The 19,377-nt window shown below is 43.9% G+C and overlaps 1 protein-coding gene across 5 annotated transcripts in view; it reads left to right on the forward strand.

Moving 5' to 3' along the window:
• Positions 1-19,377, forward strand: part of MBD5 (methyl-CpG binding domain protein 5) — a 139,656-nt gene that overhangs the window by 92,704 nt on the left and 27,575 nt on the right. For all 5 annotated transcript variants that reach the window (XM_066611943.1, XM_066611946.1, XM_066611944.1 and 2 more), the window contains 3 exons: positions 6,523-6,625; positions 8,666-8,846; positions 10,301-12,439. In XM_066611943.1, coding sequence (XP_066468040.1) covers positions 6,523-6,625; positions 8,666-8,846; positions 10,301-12,439 — 2,423 coding nt within the window. The remainder of the gene's footprint in view (positions 1-6,522; positions 6,626-8,665; positions 8,847-10,300; positions 12,440-19,377) is intronic.

The raw sequence follows: 19,377 nt of genomic DNA on the forward strand, positions 1-19,377 counted from the left end.
AAGGCAATGAGGGCAGGCAGAACAGGGAGCAAAATAGGGCAGAGGGAAGGTGCTGACAGCCAGAATCATCTTTGGAACTCAGATCTACCAGGCTTCTTGATGCAGAGCCCAGGTCTACCTGACCATGCGATGTTGGTAACTAGATAAAGTAATATGGAAAAACAAACACACTCCTAAGTCTCACTAAAATCTTTGAAATATAGAAAATCCATTGCAGAAAATTACCATTATCATAGTTAGGCTCATACTAGATGGACAGTGTGTTATGTGCACCAAAACAAACTTCTGCAGCAGCTGTAATCCTACAGCTGTGTCCCTGAGTTTCTATACACTCCTTCATGGTTATCAGATACACAAGCCAAAGAGCTACTGTAGCAGACCAGTTTCTTCCCAGATAGGACACTGTTAAGCAGGGTCATGGATGCATTCTTGGGCCCAGGGTGTATGGCTTGCAGCAGCAGTTGCCACTACGTGCCCATGGTTGTGCCCCCAGCATCATGCGCAGGCAGCAAATTCGGGTGAGAAAGGAAAATGTAAGATCCCAAGAACTTTCTGGGTCCCCTCCTTTGACTCCTGGGCCCCCTTTCTGACCCTGGGCCCAGGTACAAATTACCCCCTTTATTCCCCTCTCCTAGGCCCTGCCACTTGGGACACTCACTAAAAATTCAGAATCTGTTTTTGTTACATGCATGTCTGCACATGCACCCTCTCTGTTTTTATGTGCAAAACTTGAGGCAGGTACCCCAGCCATAATTCCAGAATATTTGGATGGAGCTACTGGTTGATAAACATGCAAAGCCTTCCAAGGCTTCAGTTCAGCAGTGGACACCATCTTCTTTCTCTTCAACAATCCTTCAGTTTTATTTGTCCTGAAGAGCAACAGACTTGCAGTTGATGTATAGCCAGTAGTGTAGCCAGGGGTAGCAACATGATAAGTATAGCAGGTGCTGCAACACTCCATGTAAGCGACCTCTCCCACTTACCATCAGAGCCATTCAGGACAGCAACAGCAACATGGAGACTGCATGTTGTTGTTGCTGCCCCAAATGGCTCTTACAGCAAGTGGGAGGGGCTGTTTACATAGCACATTATGGCACCTGCTTACTTGCCACACCAGCTCTCTCTAGCTAAGCTACTGTATGTAGCATCAGTAAGAAAGGAACAAGTGTACGTAATTTTTTTAAAGCCAAATCTACAAGAGTAAAGGCTCACAAAAATATGAAGCACTCCTAAAAATTAGGTATTCCATGTTGTATATCTGAAATACCCAGAGGTTGTCCACATTTGCAACAAAAAAGTATTCCATTGGCTCAGAATGTAAGCTGTTTTGCATACGCAAGGATGTGATATGAGATTATGCAACCTAGCTGTGTGGGATTTTTAGTTACAGATGTGAGGAATCCATGTGCTTGTTATTTTTTTCCTTTGGCCACTGCTTTGTCACAGTGGAGATAAAGTCAGGATAAAACGTACATGCAGTGTCACAGTTGAGAAAGGTAAGGCCTTTGGCCAAATCAGTTCCCCTCTGCTTTTTTACAGTCCTTTACTACTTCTTCAGTTGTCGCTGTGGATTGGGACGGCCACATTTTGACTTCTTAAGAGTTAAAGTTCAGTTGTGATGAACCCCTTTCCCTTCTGCCAAACCAGAAGTTGGGCAGAGAGGGGAGCACCTCTGCAGTTGTGCTGCATTTTAGAGATGTTCCAAGCACTTCCCAAGTAGAGTTCAACCTGCCTGCCACCAGAAGTTGGAGCTGGGAAGGCATGTGAATAATTCTCCTATCCTTACACTGCCCTTCAGTGGCACTTAGTGCCTCTGAAGCTCAACATAACATAAGAAACAAGAGCTTTCTCCTCACATGAGTTGGGGGTGGAACTGTGGTGACAGATATTGGTGGAATCGTGGCAGCCAAAATTTGTAGACCCATGCACTGGTGCATGTCTCAAGAGGTTGAAGGTACTCCATTCCATTCCAAGATACCCACTTCCTTGTAATTGCTCTGTGCTTGTCCAACGAAACTCTGCCAGAGTTGAAAAAGACTTATATGTTGGCCTTTGTATATGTGATTATATTTCCATCTCTTTATTTGGTAAAGTGTGTGTAGGAGCATGCCCATATATACTTCTGAAAGTTCAGGAGCATGTATACTTCTGAGAGCTTGGGTGCATCCCATTGTTCACTTTAAAGTTACTTTGGTCCTTAAGACACAATGTTATAAAACCATTTACGTGTCTAGTTCAAGCATGTCCCCAAAGAGACAACTTTGAGAGGTTCACCCTGCCCTGACTTAATCTAGTGGTTGCTCCTTTTGTTCAAGTGCTTGCAGTCAAGCCAACACATCTCTTCAAAAAGTAATATGATTACCCATAGACAGTTATAAAGGAAGGCATATTGTTAAAGAACTGTTTTGTGTATGTCAGCAATATTGTGATGAAACCCGCTCCTGTCCATTAGAGTATAAACAACTGGACGTTGGATTCCCAAACTGGATTTTTGAGTTGGTTGTTTTAGCCTACCTCTATTGGTGAAGCATTTGTGTGTAGGAAGCTCCTGCAATCAGGTTAGAAACAGCCTGAGTAAAAACTGCTATCCTAGTATATGAGCCTGCAGTTGTTCCATTTGTTTTCTTGTTTCCTTTATTATGTGAAATGGAGAATTTTGTATTGTAGTCTCTTCATATAGTGTGGTGTCTGTAGCAAGCCCTCTAGCTTGAAAGACTTAATGGTAGCTCAAAGTCCCTCTGTATATAGGCAGCTCTTGGTTAACACGCTCTTTCTTTGCATGTTTTTGAAATAATGTGGTTTACAAATTAATAACGGAAGTGCAATTTGCATGGGGTTATTTCTAAAATAACATGGTTAATTAGCTGCTAATTAGTTGCTAAAATTAGATGCTCTTAGATGCTGGCAGCTTCCTGTGTGGGGGGAGGAATCTCACCTAAAGCTAGAAGATAAGAGATAATGTGTGGTTACAGAGCTTCTGAGGCAACTGTGGCTGCACATCTTGTAAACCTGCTTGATTTATTTATTTAAGGGATTTATATCCCGCCTTTCTACCCCACTTAAGGGTCCTCAAGGCAGCTTACAATAATATTTAAATACACTAAAAACAGTGCTAAAAACATTAAAACAATTAAAACCACAAAAACAATAAAACACGATTGGATACAAATTAAAAGATGTTTCATTATTAACATATAATAATCCCCCCCCCCCATGTCAGCATTTCAAAGCTTTCTAAATAAAAAGGTCTTGAGACCCCGCTGAAAGGACTCCAGAGAGGGAGTTCTCAGTTTCAGAGCGGGGAATTCCACAGATGGGGTGCCACCACCGAGAAGGCCCTATTTCTTGCCGCCATCCTCCTCATCTTTACTGGTGGTGGTACAGTTAGAAGGGCCCCACTGATGACCTGAGAGGATGGGTAGGATTATATGGAAGGAGGTGGTCCCTCAAATACCCTGGAACCGAAACGTATAGGGCTTTAAAGTCAAAACTAGCACTTTGAATTCAGCCTGGAAACAAAACAGAAGCCAGTTGTAGTAATTGAAACAACGGCCCAACAATCGAACCAGCAAGCCTCAGCAACCACACGGGCATCTGCATTCTGCACTAGTTACAGTTTCCTAACCATCTTCAGAGGCAGCCCCACGTAGAGTGCGTTTAAGTAATCTAATCTAGATATCACTAGAGCATGGGTCACTGTGGCCAAGTCTGAGCGATCCAAGTATGGTCACAGCTGGCAAATCAGCTGAAGCTGAGCAAAGGCTCCCCTGGCCACAGCTGCCACCTGGGAATCCAGGAGCAGCTGAGGATCCAGAAGCACCCCCAAGCTGCAGACCCACTCCTTCAGATGGAGTGCAACCCCATTCAGAGCAGGCTGATAGTCCAATACCTGAGTCGTGGATTTCTGGACCAAGAAAACCTCTAACTTATCAGGATTTAATCTCAACTTGTTCACCCACATCCAGCCCCCAACTGCCTCCAGACAATGATCCAGAACTTTGACTGCCCACTCAGAATCAGGAGGAAAGGAGAGAAAGAGCTGGTACTGATGGCATTCTACCCCAAACCTCCAGAAGACCTCTCCAAGTGGCTTCATGTAGATGTTGAACAGCATGGGGAATAAATGGACCCTTGTGGCACCCCACGCCTAAGAAGCCAGGATGCTGAACAAGCATCCCCTAAAACCACCTTCTAGGATCTGTCAACCAGGAAGGAGCGGAACCACTGCAAAACAGTGCCTCCAAGCCCCAACTCAACCAACTGATCCAGGACCCCATGGTCGATGGTGTCAAAGGCCTCTGAGAGGTCCAATAGGACTAACAGGGATGCACTTCGCCTGTCCATTCTCTAGCACAGATAATCCACCAAGGTGACCAAGGCAGTCTCTGTCCCAAACCCCGATCTGAAGCCAGACTGAAATTGATCTAGATAATCAGCTTCCTCCAGGACCCTCTGGAGCTGGGATGCCACCACTCACTCAATCACACCTTGCCCAAAAGGCATATTTGATACCAACCAAAAGTTGTTCAGATTAGTGGGTTTCTTCAGGAGGGGGCAAACCACCGCCTGCTTCAAGGTCAGCAGCAACATCCCCTTCCTCAGAGATGCATTCACCACCCCTGTCCACTCGACTAGGCCTTCCTGGGTAGATCTAATTAGCCAAGCCAGGCAAGGGTCAAGTGGGCAAGAAGATGACCTCACATTCCAGAGAATCCTGTCCCCATCCTCAGGTTCTACCAACTAAAAAGAATCCCACAAGATGGAATAGACAGATGCCAGAGGGACATTACTACATACTCCTTGTGGCATCCAAGTCGTGCTGAATCTAATCTAACTTGTCCACGAAGTGCTTTGCAAACTCGTCACAGCGAGCCTCCATGTGCTTCTCCCCATCAATGGGGGGGACAGATAGAGTAGGCCATAGACCACATGGAAGAACTCAACTGGATGATTCTTCATGGATGTGATGGCAGCAGAGAAGTATTATCTTTTTGCTGCTGCCACCGCCACAGAATAGGCTCTGAGATTAGCTCTAGCCTATGCGCGGTCAGACTTGGCACAAGTCTTTCACCACTGTCACTCCAGGTGTCTGCCCTGCCACTTCATCGTCTGCAGCACCTGGAAAACCAAGGAGCTGCTCTTACTCTGAGCTGCTCAGGAACGATCTCATCCAGGGATCTCTCCCGATTCCAGAGATTAACCGGAGTGTCAGAGCCACCAGCTCTAGTAACAGGGAAATCCCCCAGAGCCCTCAGGAATCCATCTGGATCCATCAACCTCCGGGGGTGGACAATACAGTTCAGTCCCCCACTGCTGCAGAGGTGAAAAACTGCGATAAGCCTAAATCACGTCCATGTCAAAGGAGTGATCTTAATCTCCTCCACATCCAGATCTCTGTCAACCTGCCCGGCAGTAAACACCAGGTCCATCATGTGTTGGGGCAGATATTGTCTGAGACAGACCCACGGTTGCCATGGCAGCCAGGAAGTCCTGATCTGCAGGTGTCTCAGGGACCTCAGCTTGAATGTTGACGTCCCCCCGCACTAATAGACGAGGGCACTCCAACACCACATCCAAGATCATCCTGGTCAGCTCAGGCAGGAGAATGTTGGGCAGCACGGCAGGCAGTACACCAACAGAATTCCTATTCTGTCTCACCCCTCCAACATAACATGAAGGCACTCAAACCCAGTGGACCCTCATCCTGGATTTAATCCTGGACTAGGAAGGTTTTATTATTCACTGATGTGGCATTCAGAAGCAGGGGTTTCAGACTCAGGGGACTATTGCCTAAAGTGCCAAGGGTCAGAGAAGGGAGAAGGGCCAGAAAGAGGGACAGTCTGTCTTCTCCTGTAATGGCCTGGCCTACCTGCTTAGAGATAAGAGCCAGGGAAGATAACAAAGGGAGGCTCTCTTCTGAGTGGGGAGAGGGGGAAAAGTGAGAGTGACTTCTGCCACCTACTCTGAGAGAGGGGAGCATCTTACAGTATGAAACAGAAGCTGCAAGTGGTGTTTTTTTTTCAGGTTAACTGACAAGAGGGTCTAGGACTAAGCTGTGCACTTTACTACTTTTTCAGTTTCTTTGCCAGAATCTTTGTTTTCCCTTGTTACTTTCTCTGCCATTGACATCAGTAACCACTCCCACTCACCTCCCACTTCAAACCTTCCCCTCATACCATCTTGGGAAAGCAGAAGTCATCAGTTGTCAGTGTGAGTGTTCTGTGACTTTTTATCTAACCCATACCAATCCCAGTGGTTATTTTGGGAAAGTGGTTATTTTGAGTTTCAATTAATGTGTTTTCGATATGCACTTAATTTTCTAGGTATATAACCAATGCATAAATTGAAATATGCATGTATTATTGTTAGATTGAGTTAGAAACCAAAGTCACAGTTTACCTGTAACTTTGGGGGTATACTATACAGTTATATTTTTGTTTGTTTTTTCTAAGCTGCTGCCTAAATTGTTTAAAGTATTTAAATATATTAATATATATTTGCTATATTGTCTTATTCTTTCAGTCCTAGTGGGTCTTTATTGTCCTGTTTGGAGCAGGTTAAAACATACCTTCTGACTGATGGAACATGCAAGTGTGGTTTAGAATGTCCTCTCATCCTTCCCAAGGTAAAATTGGATGCCTCTGAATATAAAAATAATATATTGAGCTAAATGCCTTCCAGTTCCTGCCAGAAATGTTTACTTGATGTAAATTAGGGGGTTTCAAGGTTTAATCTCTAATTCAGTGGATACAATTTTAAAAGCCATTATTTTGAAGAAGGATAAAAGGGCACAGTTTTTTAAGCAAGTTATGGAACTTAGGAGACCATGGAGAAAGTACAGTAAATTAAAGATTTGGATTTTTATTTATTTATTTTTACAGTTGAAATATACAACTTATTTCCCATGTGTTGTTCCCATGTGCTGTTTCCTAAGAAAGGAAGTTCTAAGAACTACTGAAGTTGGTTAACTGTGTGTGTTGGTGTTTGGGTGATATTGTTGGGAATTTTCAGTTATGGATTATGAACTTTATATTTTAAATAAATGAGTGTGCAATCCTAACCCCTTATGTGAGTACTTTCCAGCACTGACATAAGGGCAATGCAGCTCTGAGGTAAGGAAACAAACATCCCCTTACTTTGAGGAGACCTCCATGAGTGACACCCAACTACAGGATGGAGCACACGTCCCATTGGCACAGCTATGCCAGTGCTGGAAAGCACTTACATAAGGGGTTAGAATTGCGCCCTGAGACATGTTAGCTGTGACTAACAAGTCCTATTCATTTCTGTGGAAGCTGAGAATCCAGTCTTTTTTAGGATACAACCCACAATTGTAATGAAGATTGAAGAAAATTCACAACCATCATCATGTAAAGTTCCCTTTTAAATGGGAAATGAAGGCAAACCTATGTATACATAAGCTTAAGATGTATAGAGAGATCTATGATGTATATGCAAGGCCATTACAATACAGAGTAAACCGTGGTATGCAAATACTGAAATATCACCAGAATGAAGTTAAATACTGTATTAACATTTATCTGGTGTCTTCTTGGTTTTAACAATGATGGACCCTATCTACCCATCTATCTACCTGTATCTGTGTACACAGAAACTCTCTCAGCAGTGAAACTGTGTTTTCTACCAGCCTCTCCAAATTTCCTTCTTTCTTTAACATGGCCTTAAAATACACCTCATGGGTCCATTGCCTTATTAAACTTCCCTGAAGAGCTCTTTCACATGTTCCCTCTTATTGACTAATAGCTAACTATGTGAATCACCTTACCCCAGAAATTGCTTACCAGAAGGGTGAATAAAGGAGCAGAATGGTGAATAAAGGAGCACAGTGAGACGAGGCAAAAGAGGTCCAAACCCTTTAGTAAGCATAAAAAAGCAAGGTTCCAATCACCACAGTATGAACCACTAGAATTTTATGGAGACTGTTGGTGTGAAGGCATCATACTCTGGAAGAGCAGCTCAGACTGTTGGAAAATTGGTCTCTAGTACATTTACAGAGGGTCAAAATCTACAGAAGTGCCAATTATGTAACAAACTATAGGCGTGCCCCTTTATCTGCAGGCGTTTCATTCCTGAATCCCCTGTGGATACCTGAAACCATGGATAGGGGCAAATGCCTATCCCTGCAGCCTTGGGCTGCTCCCCCATCCTCTGGAGGCATGTTTAACTCCATCCCCTTGCCTCTGGAGAGGAGTCTGAGCTCAGCAGAGGCCAGGGACATTTGTCCCTGACTTCTGCTGGGCTCAGACTGAGCTGTATAGCTCAAAACACGGAGAAATTGGAAGTGACTTTTTAATGCCTTATAAGGCATCGGGAGGCCTGGGGAAGACCTGGAGGACTTAAAAATGTCACTTCTCCGTGAAATCAGAAGTCACACATTTTGATCTATACTGCTCAGTCTGATCCCAGCAGAGGCCAGCAGACTTCCTTGGCCTCGCCTGAAGCTCAGACTTCTTTCCAGAGGTGAGCACACTGGCGGGGGGGGGGCAGTCCCAATCAATGGATAATTGAATCCGCAGATATGGGATTTGCAGATATGGGGGCCCCCCTGTATTAGAAAATAAGCAAAACCTAATTGTAACTTAATTAGGTTTTAGAGATTCAACAATAAAGGTGTTATTTGTAACATTCTGGCATTATTTTTAAGGTATTTAATTTTGATCCTGGAGTTACTGTGACACAAAGAACAGCTGAAGATGTTAAAGCAGATGAAGATGTCACTAAGCTATGCAACCATAAGCGAAAAATTATTGCGGTGGCTACACTTCACAAAAGCATGGAAGCACCGCATCCCTCACTAGTTCTAACTAGTCCTGGGGGTGGAACAAGTAAGTAGCATTTTTTCACAAGGTTTAATGTTGACATGCCTGTTTTTGGAATTATGTGACTGTTCTGTGGATAATCAGCTGATTATAAAGGCTGGTGTACCAAAATGTAAAAAATGCAAACTCTGGTAGCATAAAATCCTGCATTGTAGCAATAGTAGACCAGGTGTGTCATGGGCAGGTTAAATAGCATCCTGTATGTGGTAAATTTTTCAGAGTTATTGTACTTCACCATATTAGTCATATGTCTTGCCCTTGTTTCTAGATCTAGAATCATAGTTGTAGTTCAGTGTCAGAGCACATGCTTTGCATGTAAGAGATATCAGAATCAGTCTTTGGGATTTCCAGTTGCAAAGATGTTGTGTAGCTCATCAGGGAAATACTTTTGCCTCTGGCTATGAAGGGCTACTACTAGTAAGTATACACAGTTCTGAGCTGGATGACTGACATGGTATATAAAGCAGTGTGGAACTTCAGTATCTTGGTCTCTTCTTCCTAGCGTTGTTCCCGTGCTATGGCGGGGTCCGCTTGAACTTCAGTATCTTGGTAAAAGGCTGAAATTCTGGCACCATTCAGCTGAAGGCTGAATGTCCAGCCATATATACACTTAACTTAGTGGTGCCCAACCTTCTTATCTTCATCTGTTCTATTTGGCCTTGCCTTAGCCTGCTGGGCTAGGAACTAATGCTATATCCTACAAGACTCAAAAGGGCAGAGGCTACCTGCATTTGCAAAAAATTCCTGATGGTTTAGTACCTTTGACTTAAAACATTAGATTCCTGTCCTTGAGTCATTGGTGACTTTAATATATGTAGGATAACCCAATTGGCTTATCCTAATTTTCCCATGTAGTACATGACTGTCTTAAGATCATATTTTGGCTGATCATGGACAGCCATGTTTGGATTTGGACAGATGTCCTAAAAGACCCATGGTTGTTGAAGAGGAAAGCTAGCATCCTTAACAAAAGAAAATATGTGATGATTAATATTTAAGGTTTCACAGCATGTGAAGAAGAGGGTTTGTTGGAGACTGGTGATGACAGTTCCACAGGGAATCAAACAGGAAACTAGTTGATGAGCAATTCAAACTGCACCCAAGAAATGAATTGTTCAGGCTGAGAGCCTGGCCAGCATCTGCAGTTTTACTGGGTCAGGTAGACCCCCTTGGCATTTAGTGTTCCATGCAGGGCTGGAATTGCCCTCCAGTTAACACAGCAGTACAACAGCAATCAGGCCCGGAAGTTGTCCAACTTTCATGCTATGACAGTGACAAGATAGTTTAGAGCCTACCCCACTCCTGAATTCCTGAATAAGACTATTGACATTTTATAGGATTTTATAACTACTTGCATGTGCAGTACTCATGTTTTTTTCAAATCAGAGAAATGATTTTGACTGTATTGCAATATGTCTCATTTACTTTAAAGACAGTAACTCTCTGGTTCTCTCAATCAGGTGCAACTCCAATTGTACCTTCACGAGCAGCAACTCCAAGGTCAGTGAGGAATAAATCCCACGAAGGAATTACAAATTCTGTGATGCCAGATTGTAAGACTCCTTTCAAGCTGATGATGGGGGCCTCAAATGCCATGGGCAGGTTGTATGTGCAAGAGATGACTGGAAGCCAGCAACAAGAACTTCATTCTGTCTATCCTAGGCAGAGATTGGGTAGTAATGAACATGGACAGAAGTCTCCATACAGAGGCAGTCATGGAGGAATGCCTAGTCCAGCATCATCAGGATCTCAGATATATGGAGATGGCTCAATCTCGCCTCGGACAGACCCACTTGGAAGTCCAGATATTTTCACAAGGAATAATTCCAGCTTTCATGGAGCACCCAACTCTAGTCCTGTACACATGAATAGAACTCCTCTATCCCCGCCTTCAGTAATGCTCCATGGTTCTCCTGTGCAGTCATCATGTGCAATGGCTGGAAGGACTAATATACCTCTATCCCCAACCCTGACCACAAAAAGTCCAGTAATGAAAAAGCCCATGTGTAATTTTACAGCTAGTATGGAAATGCCACGAGCAATGTTTCACCACAAACCACCTCAAGGTCCTCCACCTCCTCCTCCACCACCTTCTTGTGCTCTTCAGAAAAAGCCATTAACATCAGAAAAAGATCCACTTGGCATTCTTGACCCCATTCCTAGCAAACCGGTGAATCAGAATCCTGTTATCATTAATCCAAGTACTTATCACTCAAACATCCACTCTCAGGTACCTGTGATGAATGTAAGCATGCCTCCAGCTGTTGTCCCTCTGCCAAGTAATCTTCCTTTGCCAACTGTAAAACCTGGCCACACAAACCATGGAAGTCACATGCAAAGAGTACAGCACTCGGCTTCAACCTCTCTCTCTCCTTCACCAGTAACATCACCAGTTCATATGATGGGATCTGGCATTGGCAGGATTGAGGCTTCGCCCCAAAGATCACGTTCATCTTCCACGTCATCTGATCATGGAAATTTCATGATGCCTCCAGTAGGACCACAGTCAACTTGTAGTAATATTAAAGTTCCACCTCGATCTCCAAGGTCAACAATTGGGTCTCCTAGACCATCCATGCCATCAAGTCCCTCTACCAAGACTGATGGCCTCCATCAGTATAAGGACATCCCTAACCCACTGATTGCTGGAATGAGCAATGTATTAAATCCTCCAAGCAATGCAGCCTTTCCATCTGCATCGGCTGGAAATGGGCCTATAAAAAGTCAGCCTGGCTTGCTGGGAATGCCTTTAAATCAGATCTTGAACCAGCACAATGCTGCCTCCTTTCCAGCTAGTAGTTTACTCTCAGCAGCAGCCAAAGCACAGCTAGCAAATCAAAATAAACTTGCTGGTAACAATAGCAACAGCAGTAGCAATTCTGGAACTGTTGCCAGTGGTGGCAGCAGTGATGGACATAGCACTTTAAATACCATGTTTCCTCCTACTGCCAACATGCTTCTCCCATCAAGTGAAGGGCAAAGTGGTCGAGCAGCACTAAGAGATAAACTGATGTCTCAACAAAAAGACCCTTTGAGGAAAAGAAAACCACCAACCGCTACAGTGTTGAGTTGGCTTCGGCAGTCTCAGTCGGATAGTTCTGGAGCTCCTAAATCTGGGCCTGACTTGATAAGAAAGCAGAACCAAGGTTCATTTCCCATCACTTCTATGTCCCAGTTACTGCAGTCCATGAGCTGTCAAAGTTCTCATATGAGCAGCAATAGTACTTCTGGTTGTGGGAGCTCAAATACTGTTATGCCTTGCTCTACTAACCAACTGCATTTTACAGACACTAATATGAACTCCAACACTCTTCAGAATTCTTTAGCACAGAATTTACCTTTAAGAGGGGAAAGTATGCCCTGCCAGAATTCAAACACTAACTTTGGCCATGGCACAAGCCCTGGCCCAAACAACCATCTTGCAGGCTTAATAAATCAGATGCAAGCCAGTGGGAATTGTGGGGTGCTCAACCAGTCTGGAATGGCTTTAGGAAATACATTACATCTGAACCCAACTCAGCCACGAATGCAAGCACCCTCCACTCCAGTGATACCAAACAGCATTGTGAGCAGTTGCAATCAAACAAGCCCTGAAGCAGGTATGTTTCCTTTTAGCTGCAAATATGTCTAAAAGTTCTTGAGAATTCTGTTTTTAAATGTGTATTCTGTTGCCTTTCTTCAAAAGGGAGTCGCAAAAATTTCATTTTCAGGCCTCCTGCTTGCACCCCCTGCACGTACCCACTCCGAAGGCGAGGGGAGCTCCACTTCCTTCGCCTCTGAAGGGTCCTCTGAAATCAGCAGAGGCCCTAGATGGACAGACGGACATGGCCTCTACCGGGCTTGTACTGAGCCTAGAGGTAAAAAAAGTCACTTCTCAGAACGTTTTTAATGCCTTATAAGGCAGGAAACTTCCTGTTTCATGAAGAAATCAGAAGTGACTTTTTTTTTACCTCTAGGGCTCAGTCTGACACCCGTAGACTCTGCTGGCCTCTGGAGAGGGGGGAGGTGTTCACCCATATCAGCAGTTTCACTTAACCATGGTGTATTCCAGAATAGAATCCCCGTGGATGCAGGGATACACCTGTATTAGCTTTGACAGTAGTACAATTTTGTGTGCAAAGTTCAACATAATCAGTGCTGCTCTGGATGTTCATCAGTATTTGCATTGAAGTTTTTACCTTTATGTCCCATAAAACTGCAAGATGAGATTGAATGTGGATTGAAATGCAGATGTATAACCAGGACTAATAGTTGTTGCACACCAACAAGGCTGGTTTTGGCTCAGTTGATTTCATGTTCATAAATGCATGGATTTCATGGGAAGAGTAACTGTCCCTCTTCACCCCAGCAGTGTCTTTTTTTAGTGGCTGTTGTGGTATTCTTCTGCACTTTTAAAGATTGTGAACCCTTTTAGACCAGAGAGTCATTTAGATATTTGATTCTCTCTGTATACCTGTTCATGAACTTCTTTGTTGAAAAGCAGTATATAAATATTCTTAATAACGTGGTTCATAAAGTTTGCATTTGGTAAGTTTGTTCTAGTCTGTTCCTAAAAGTTTAACTTGGGGTGAGGGAATCAGTTCATGACTTTAAAAGTTCTGGAAATTTTTAATGGTGATTAAGTAGTACCCTAGAATTCAGGATAATATGAAAACCAATTACAAGAAATTCTGCATTTTATTTTTTCTTAAGAAATCAGCAGGTTGCACTTATCTGCAACTAAGCACACTTTTTTTAGTATCTTTACGTACTATTTTTGATTTCATAATAGGATTTTGGAGCAAGTGATTTTGACGAGTGTGTCAGAACTAATCTTTGGAAGGATATGGTTTTATTTTATTACCTCTAAGATGGGTGTTTGAAAAATAAAATAGTTTAGGTCAGGGGAAGAAGTTTTATATTACTCTGACATTTTGTTTGCTTTTGACTTGTGGTTTGGGGGGAAAAAGTATGGAAATCTATTAAGCCACCAAGGTATCAAAATAGGAGGGTTGGGGACTTGGCACCACAGCGAGACTTGAGTTGAGTCCTGAGTATCCGCCCTCCTCTGAATTCTACTCGTGCATGAGTCCTAGCAGGCACCCTTTGCTGACTCGCCCCCCCCCAAATTCCCCAGTCATTTTGACTCAAGTCAGAGTTTTTTGGGTCAGGCATGCCAGGGTCAGACTCGCCAGGGCACGAACCAAAAGGGACTGGGAGTCATCCAAGCTCAGCAAGGCAGGAGGGGGCAGAAGCAGCAAGCAGAAGGGTCACATGGCAGCAGCTGTGAGGCTTATGTTAAGAGTATGACCCAGTCCTTTGCAGCTCTACTCAGAAGTAGTCCCATTGCCTGTCATTCAATGAGGCAGCTTCTTCTTCCCAGGTAACAATGGCCTGAACCATGAGGAACCACTTCCTGGCTTCCCTGACTCCTGTTTTCCCCCTCCCTGGGCTTGTCCAGCCAGTTTTAAGGCTCAGTCCCTTGGGCTCCTCTGTCTACCCTCCATTATCCAAATAAAAAAGACCACCCTTCCTTCATCCAATGATCACCAGTTCCTTCAGAGATGGACCACAGAGCCTGCTTCTGCCTCCCTGCCCCCATTTCCTGCTCAATGCAAAACATTAACCCTTTCCTGCTTCCTAGCTGGAATTTTCCTGCTGCTGCTCACCCAGTCTTAATTATGGCCCCATGAGGTGTTTCACTTGCCAAACAAAGTAAGCAAGCACACCCAGACACAGACTCAAGTCTGCACATGAGGGAATTCATATCCGAGTCAGTGACTGAAACTTAAGTTAGTGCCCAAGTCAGTAACACACCTGACTCGAGTGTACACAAGTCAGCAAAACACGCATGTTTTTGTGACTCGGACTCGACTCATGTGACTCAAAATAGCAAAATAGCATTAGTCTTCCATTCGAAAATGTTTAAATATTACCCAACAGGATAGCATTGACTGAGGTAGATAAGGATCAGGATTGCATTGGGCTTTAAATATGTAATCCCCGTGGACTGGCTCACATGTTACTAGTGTCATCTGTCTTGATTTACAAAAGTGGTGACTCACCTTGCATTAGAAACCAGGATTTATATAAGCATCAGCCGTGGCAGTTTCACTGTGTGGAAGGTATGCTTTGTCAATGCTGAAAATTGCTGCTGCTGAACCTCCTAGTTCATGTGTATGTAGCTCTTGGAAGAACATAACTTCTTCTGTAAGTCAAGAAAGCCAATACTTTTGTTATTAAGAAGCATTATGCATTCTGACAATAAGGCTCTTTTAATTTTTCTATGAATATTTTTCAGCTTTTGGATTATAAAATAACTTTTTTAGTCTGGACAGAACTGATTTGTGATCAGGAGCCCAAGGCAGCCATATTGCTCAGGTACATCAATTAGCCTGGATAGAAAGACACAACTAGCCATACAATGGAGACAATGGAGACTTACCATTACAATGGTTGTAGTTGTGAAGCATCTACAAAGAATGTTATGTATGTGTGTATGTATGCACTTATATCCCTGCTCTTGTATCACTCTTGAGCAGAGCTTTTTTTGTAAAAGAAAAGGTGCAGGAACTCACAACTTGTTAATCATTTATTTATTTATTTATTTATTTATTTATTTATTTATTTATTTATAAACCATTTTTTATGGGAGAAATAAAATATTTTTTATATGGTTCCCCCTAAAGATGAACTTACTTCTGAGTAGACATGCATAGGATTGGGCTGTCAATCTCCACATCCCCTTCCCCCTAGCTACTTTTTCTACACATGGGGAAAAATACTGTACAGGTGCACTTGTAGCATGTAGTATGTAGTGTGGCACTACTTCGAGGAGAGGAAGCAGTGAACGGATTCCGAAAATGGCTTACATGAGTTCCATGTAGTAAAATTACTCTAAGCAACTGTGGGAGTAAGAACAAAAAAGGAAATCTTACATGAGAGGGGTCCTTAGGTGCACGTAGAAACAGCTACGTTTGTAAACAAGTGATTAAATATGGTTTAATTCAGGTATCAGAATACTCTGTGTCTTAGGGAAGGCGCTTGGCATGCAGTTGTATGTTTTCTGCTGCCCTGAGCAGCTGCTGTGCATTGCTGGAGAGGAGCTGCAAACGCTGGCTGGCGGAGGGCATGCTTGTGGGGGAAGGATGAGGAGGATCTCTGGCAAGGCTGGACAGCACGTTGTACACACGTAGAATCCCTTTTCACCTCCCCTTAGCATGTGAAAATGGGTGCAGATATATATCTCTGCCAGGATTAAGAGCCCAATCCTAGGTATGTCTACTCTGAAGTAAGTCTAGTCAATGGAGCTTACTCCCAGCAAAGTGCCTAGGATTGCAGCCTAAGAGCCCAATCCTATGCATGTCTACTCAGAAGTCCACTTTAGTGAATGGGGCTTAATGTGGATAGGATGGCAGCCTCAGGGCCCAATCCTGTGCCTGTCTACTCAGAAGTAAGTCCCAGTAGAGACTGGGGCTTCCTCCCAGGAAAGTGTGGAGAGGACTGCAGCCTCAGAGCCCTTCCTCTGCCTGTCTAATCAGGCTGCAAGACTATGACACTTTCCCGGGAGTAAGCCCCATTGAACACAATGGAACTTACTTCTGAGTAGGCATGCATAGGCTTGGGCTCTCAGGCTGCAAGGCCATGCACCCTTTACCAGGAGCAAGCCCCATTGAGCACAATGAGACTTACTTCTGAGTAGACATGCCTAGGCTCATGCTGCAGATTGGCACGGGGGCTGCACCAGCCAGCTTCCTTCCCCTCCTCCTCCGCCAAGCCGGTGCCTGGGCGTTCCATGGGTGCTGCAGCCCGTTTCCCTGGCTGGCTGACTGGCTGGCTGTCCATCCTCCTCCTCGGCATCGGTGCGTGTCCCCCACACCCTCCACTGGCTTGGAAGCTGCACGGGGAAGCAGAGCGCGGGGGGAGGGGAGGTGGGCTGGGCTCAGGCGAGAGCTTGGGGATGGGGGCAGGAGGGGGTCGTTGTGTGGTCAGGCAGGGGCCAGGCGCCCGCCCACCCTGCACCCCCCAGCACCCACCCAGCGAATGCCTCTGTTTTGCTCCCCTCCTCCTGGAATGCCTCCGAAGGGAAGGGGCCCCTGCAAAAAGGTGCCGGAACTCCGTCCCCCCGCGTTCCATTACAAAAAAAAGCCCTGCTCTTGAGACAGCTTAGAAACATTAATATCAGCATATGAAACCTCAAAACAAATGCAGTTTGTTACAATTAGTAGCAGCAAAACTAATAGAAACAGACGTGTTAGCAATACTTTGATGCATCACTAAAAAGTACTCTTGGCCAGTATTTCAGACCACGAGGTCACAGTGATGGTGTTAGAGTATTGCTTTTATATTGAAGTTTAACTTTTATGTTGTACAGTATTAAGTTCTTGCAAATTCTTAAGACCTATATTCCTGTGTCAGCAATTGCATTTTTATTTACTGTGGCATACAGGAATTTGACTGGTGTTTAATTGGAAATTACTCATAAATATTTATTTCATTGCAACTAGGCTATTTTATTTCTATCTTGCTGTTTAATAACATTAAGCACTTCAAAATTTTCCATGGTATCTATTAAATATCTTCAACTATCAGCTGCCTTAAAAAAAGAGGGGAGCATAGTTAATGACTCTCACATGCAGATGAGTCAAGAAATATGCTTTTTCCTATGAACAAACACCTTTCATAATATGATAGGAATAGGGAGAGTAGGCATTGAAGTTTTTGTGCTGATTTAATATTTTATCCTATATGAAATATCCATGCTTCTCTTAAGAATGGCTACCAAAGAGAACCAGTCTCTGAAGGAATACTTCACTGTTCTTTTATTACAGTAACCATTTGAATTCATCTGTACAACACTGATAACATAGGTTGAATCTGTTTCTTGAACCTACAGTTCTTCTATGTTTGAAATAGTCTCCTGATTTCCTGCATCTATTTAGGAACAAAAACCTTAGTCTTTAGGATGTGTTCACCCTCAGAAGCAGATCAGTAGCCATGACATTGTGATGACAAGAGACAAGATCAACTTCATGACATTCTCTCAGTGGAGGGAGTTCCATTCAAGGCTTACCTGTTTCCTCCCAAAGAGGAGACAGGATAATTTTTTTTTCTTGTGCTTCTGTTTATACCTTAAAAGCAAAATAAAATGAAGAACACCATTTCTTTCACGTTACCTAATCCCAGCAGAATTATTCTATCTTGAGTTTTCCCTGCTGACCTTCTGTCATGACTGAGTCATCTATCAACACCCCAACCCACTTGTGGGAATTTCCCATGCCTCCAGCATGACAGACCAGGCAGAGTAGTCTCCTCTAAGGACCCTACAGGTCCCAGCTTTGCCAAGCATCACAGAAATATCACCCAATATCTCCAGGCCATCTTGTTCTTGTGTCCTAGTTATGAGGCAACTGTTGGCCTTCAGATTAGAGGCACAACTTCAGATTGTGTCCTTTAAGCTTAAACTCACTATTTAATGGCTATTGGGAGATGAGAATTAAGCTAAAAGATTCAACAACTAGACATTCCCCATGTGTGCACAATCTTGCTCTCAGTCACTTGCTTTCTTTTAACTTAGCTCCCAGTTTTCAACATCTGAAGTCTGCACCTGCAGACTAATCTCTTCTTCCAACATTCTGAGACAACATGAGAGTAAAATGAAAGTAAGCACAGCCCTTGCCTCCTGTTAGTATTTTTAGGAGAGGCAGGGATTTTTCTGCACACCTCAGGAGTCTCTCCATAAGAACATAAGAACAGCCCCACTGGATCAGGCCATAGGCCCATCTAGTCCAGCTTCCTTTATCTCACAGCAGCCCACCAAATGCCCCAGGGAGCACACCAGATAACAAGAGACCTCATCCTGGTGCCCTCCCTTGCATCTGGCATTCTGACATAACCCATTTCTAAAATCAGGAGGTTGCGCATACACATCATGGCTTGTACCCCATAATGGATTTTTCCTCCAGAAACATGTCCAATCCCCTTTTAAAGGCATCTAGGCTAGACACCAGCACCACATCCTGTGGCAAGGAGTTCCACAGTCCGACCACACGCTGAGTAAAGAAATATTTTCTTTTGTCTGTCCTAACCTGCCCAACACTCAATTTTAGTGGATGTCCCCTGGTTCTGGTATTATGTGAGAGTGTAAAGAGCATCTCCCTATCCACTCTGTCCATCCCCTGCATAATTTTGTACGTCTCAATCATGTCCCCCCCCAGGCGTCTCTTTTCTAGGCTGAAGAGGCCCAAACGCCGTAGCCTTTCCTCATAAGGAAGGTGCCCCAGCCCCGTAATCATCTTAGTCGCTCTCTTTTGCACCTTTTCCATTTCCACTATGTCTTTTTTGAGATGCGGTGACCAGAACTGGACACAATACTCCAGGTGTGGCCTTACCATCGATTTGTACAACAGCTTTATAATATTAGCCGTTTTGTTCTCAATACCCTTCCTAATGATCCCAAGCATAGAATTGGCCTTCTTCACTGCTGCCGCACATTGGGTCGATACTTTCATCGACCTGTCCACCACCACCCCAAGATCTCTCTCCTGATCTGTCACAG

The sequence above is a fragment of the Tiliqua scincoides genome, chromosome 1, assembly GCF_035046505.1.
Source record: "Tiliqua scincoides isolate rTilSci1 chromosome 1, rTilSci1.hap2, whole genome shotgun sequence".
NCBI classification, from domain to species: Eukaryota; Metazoa; Chordata; class Lepidosauria; order Squamata; family Scincidae; genus Tiliqua; species Tiliqua scincoides.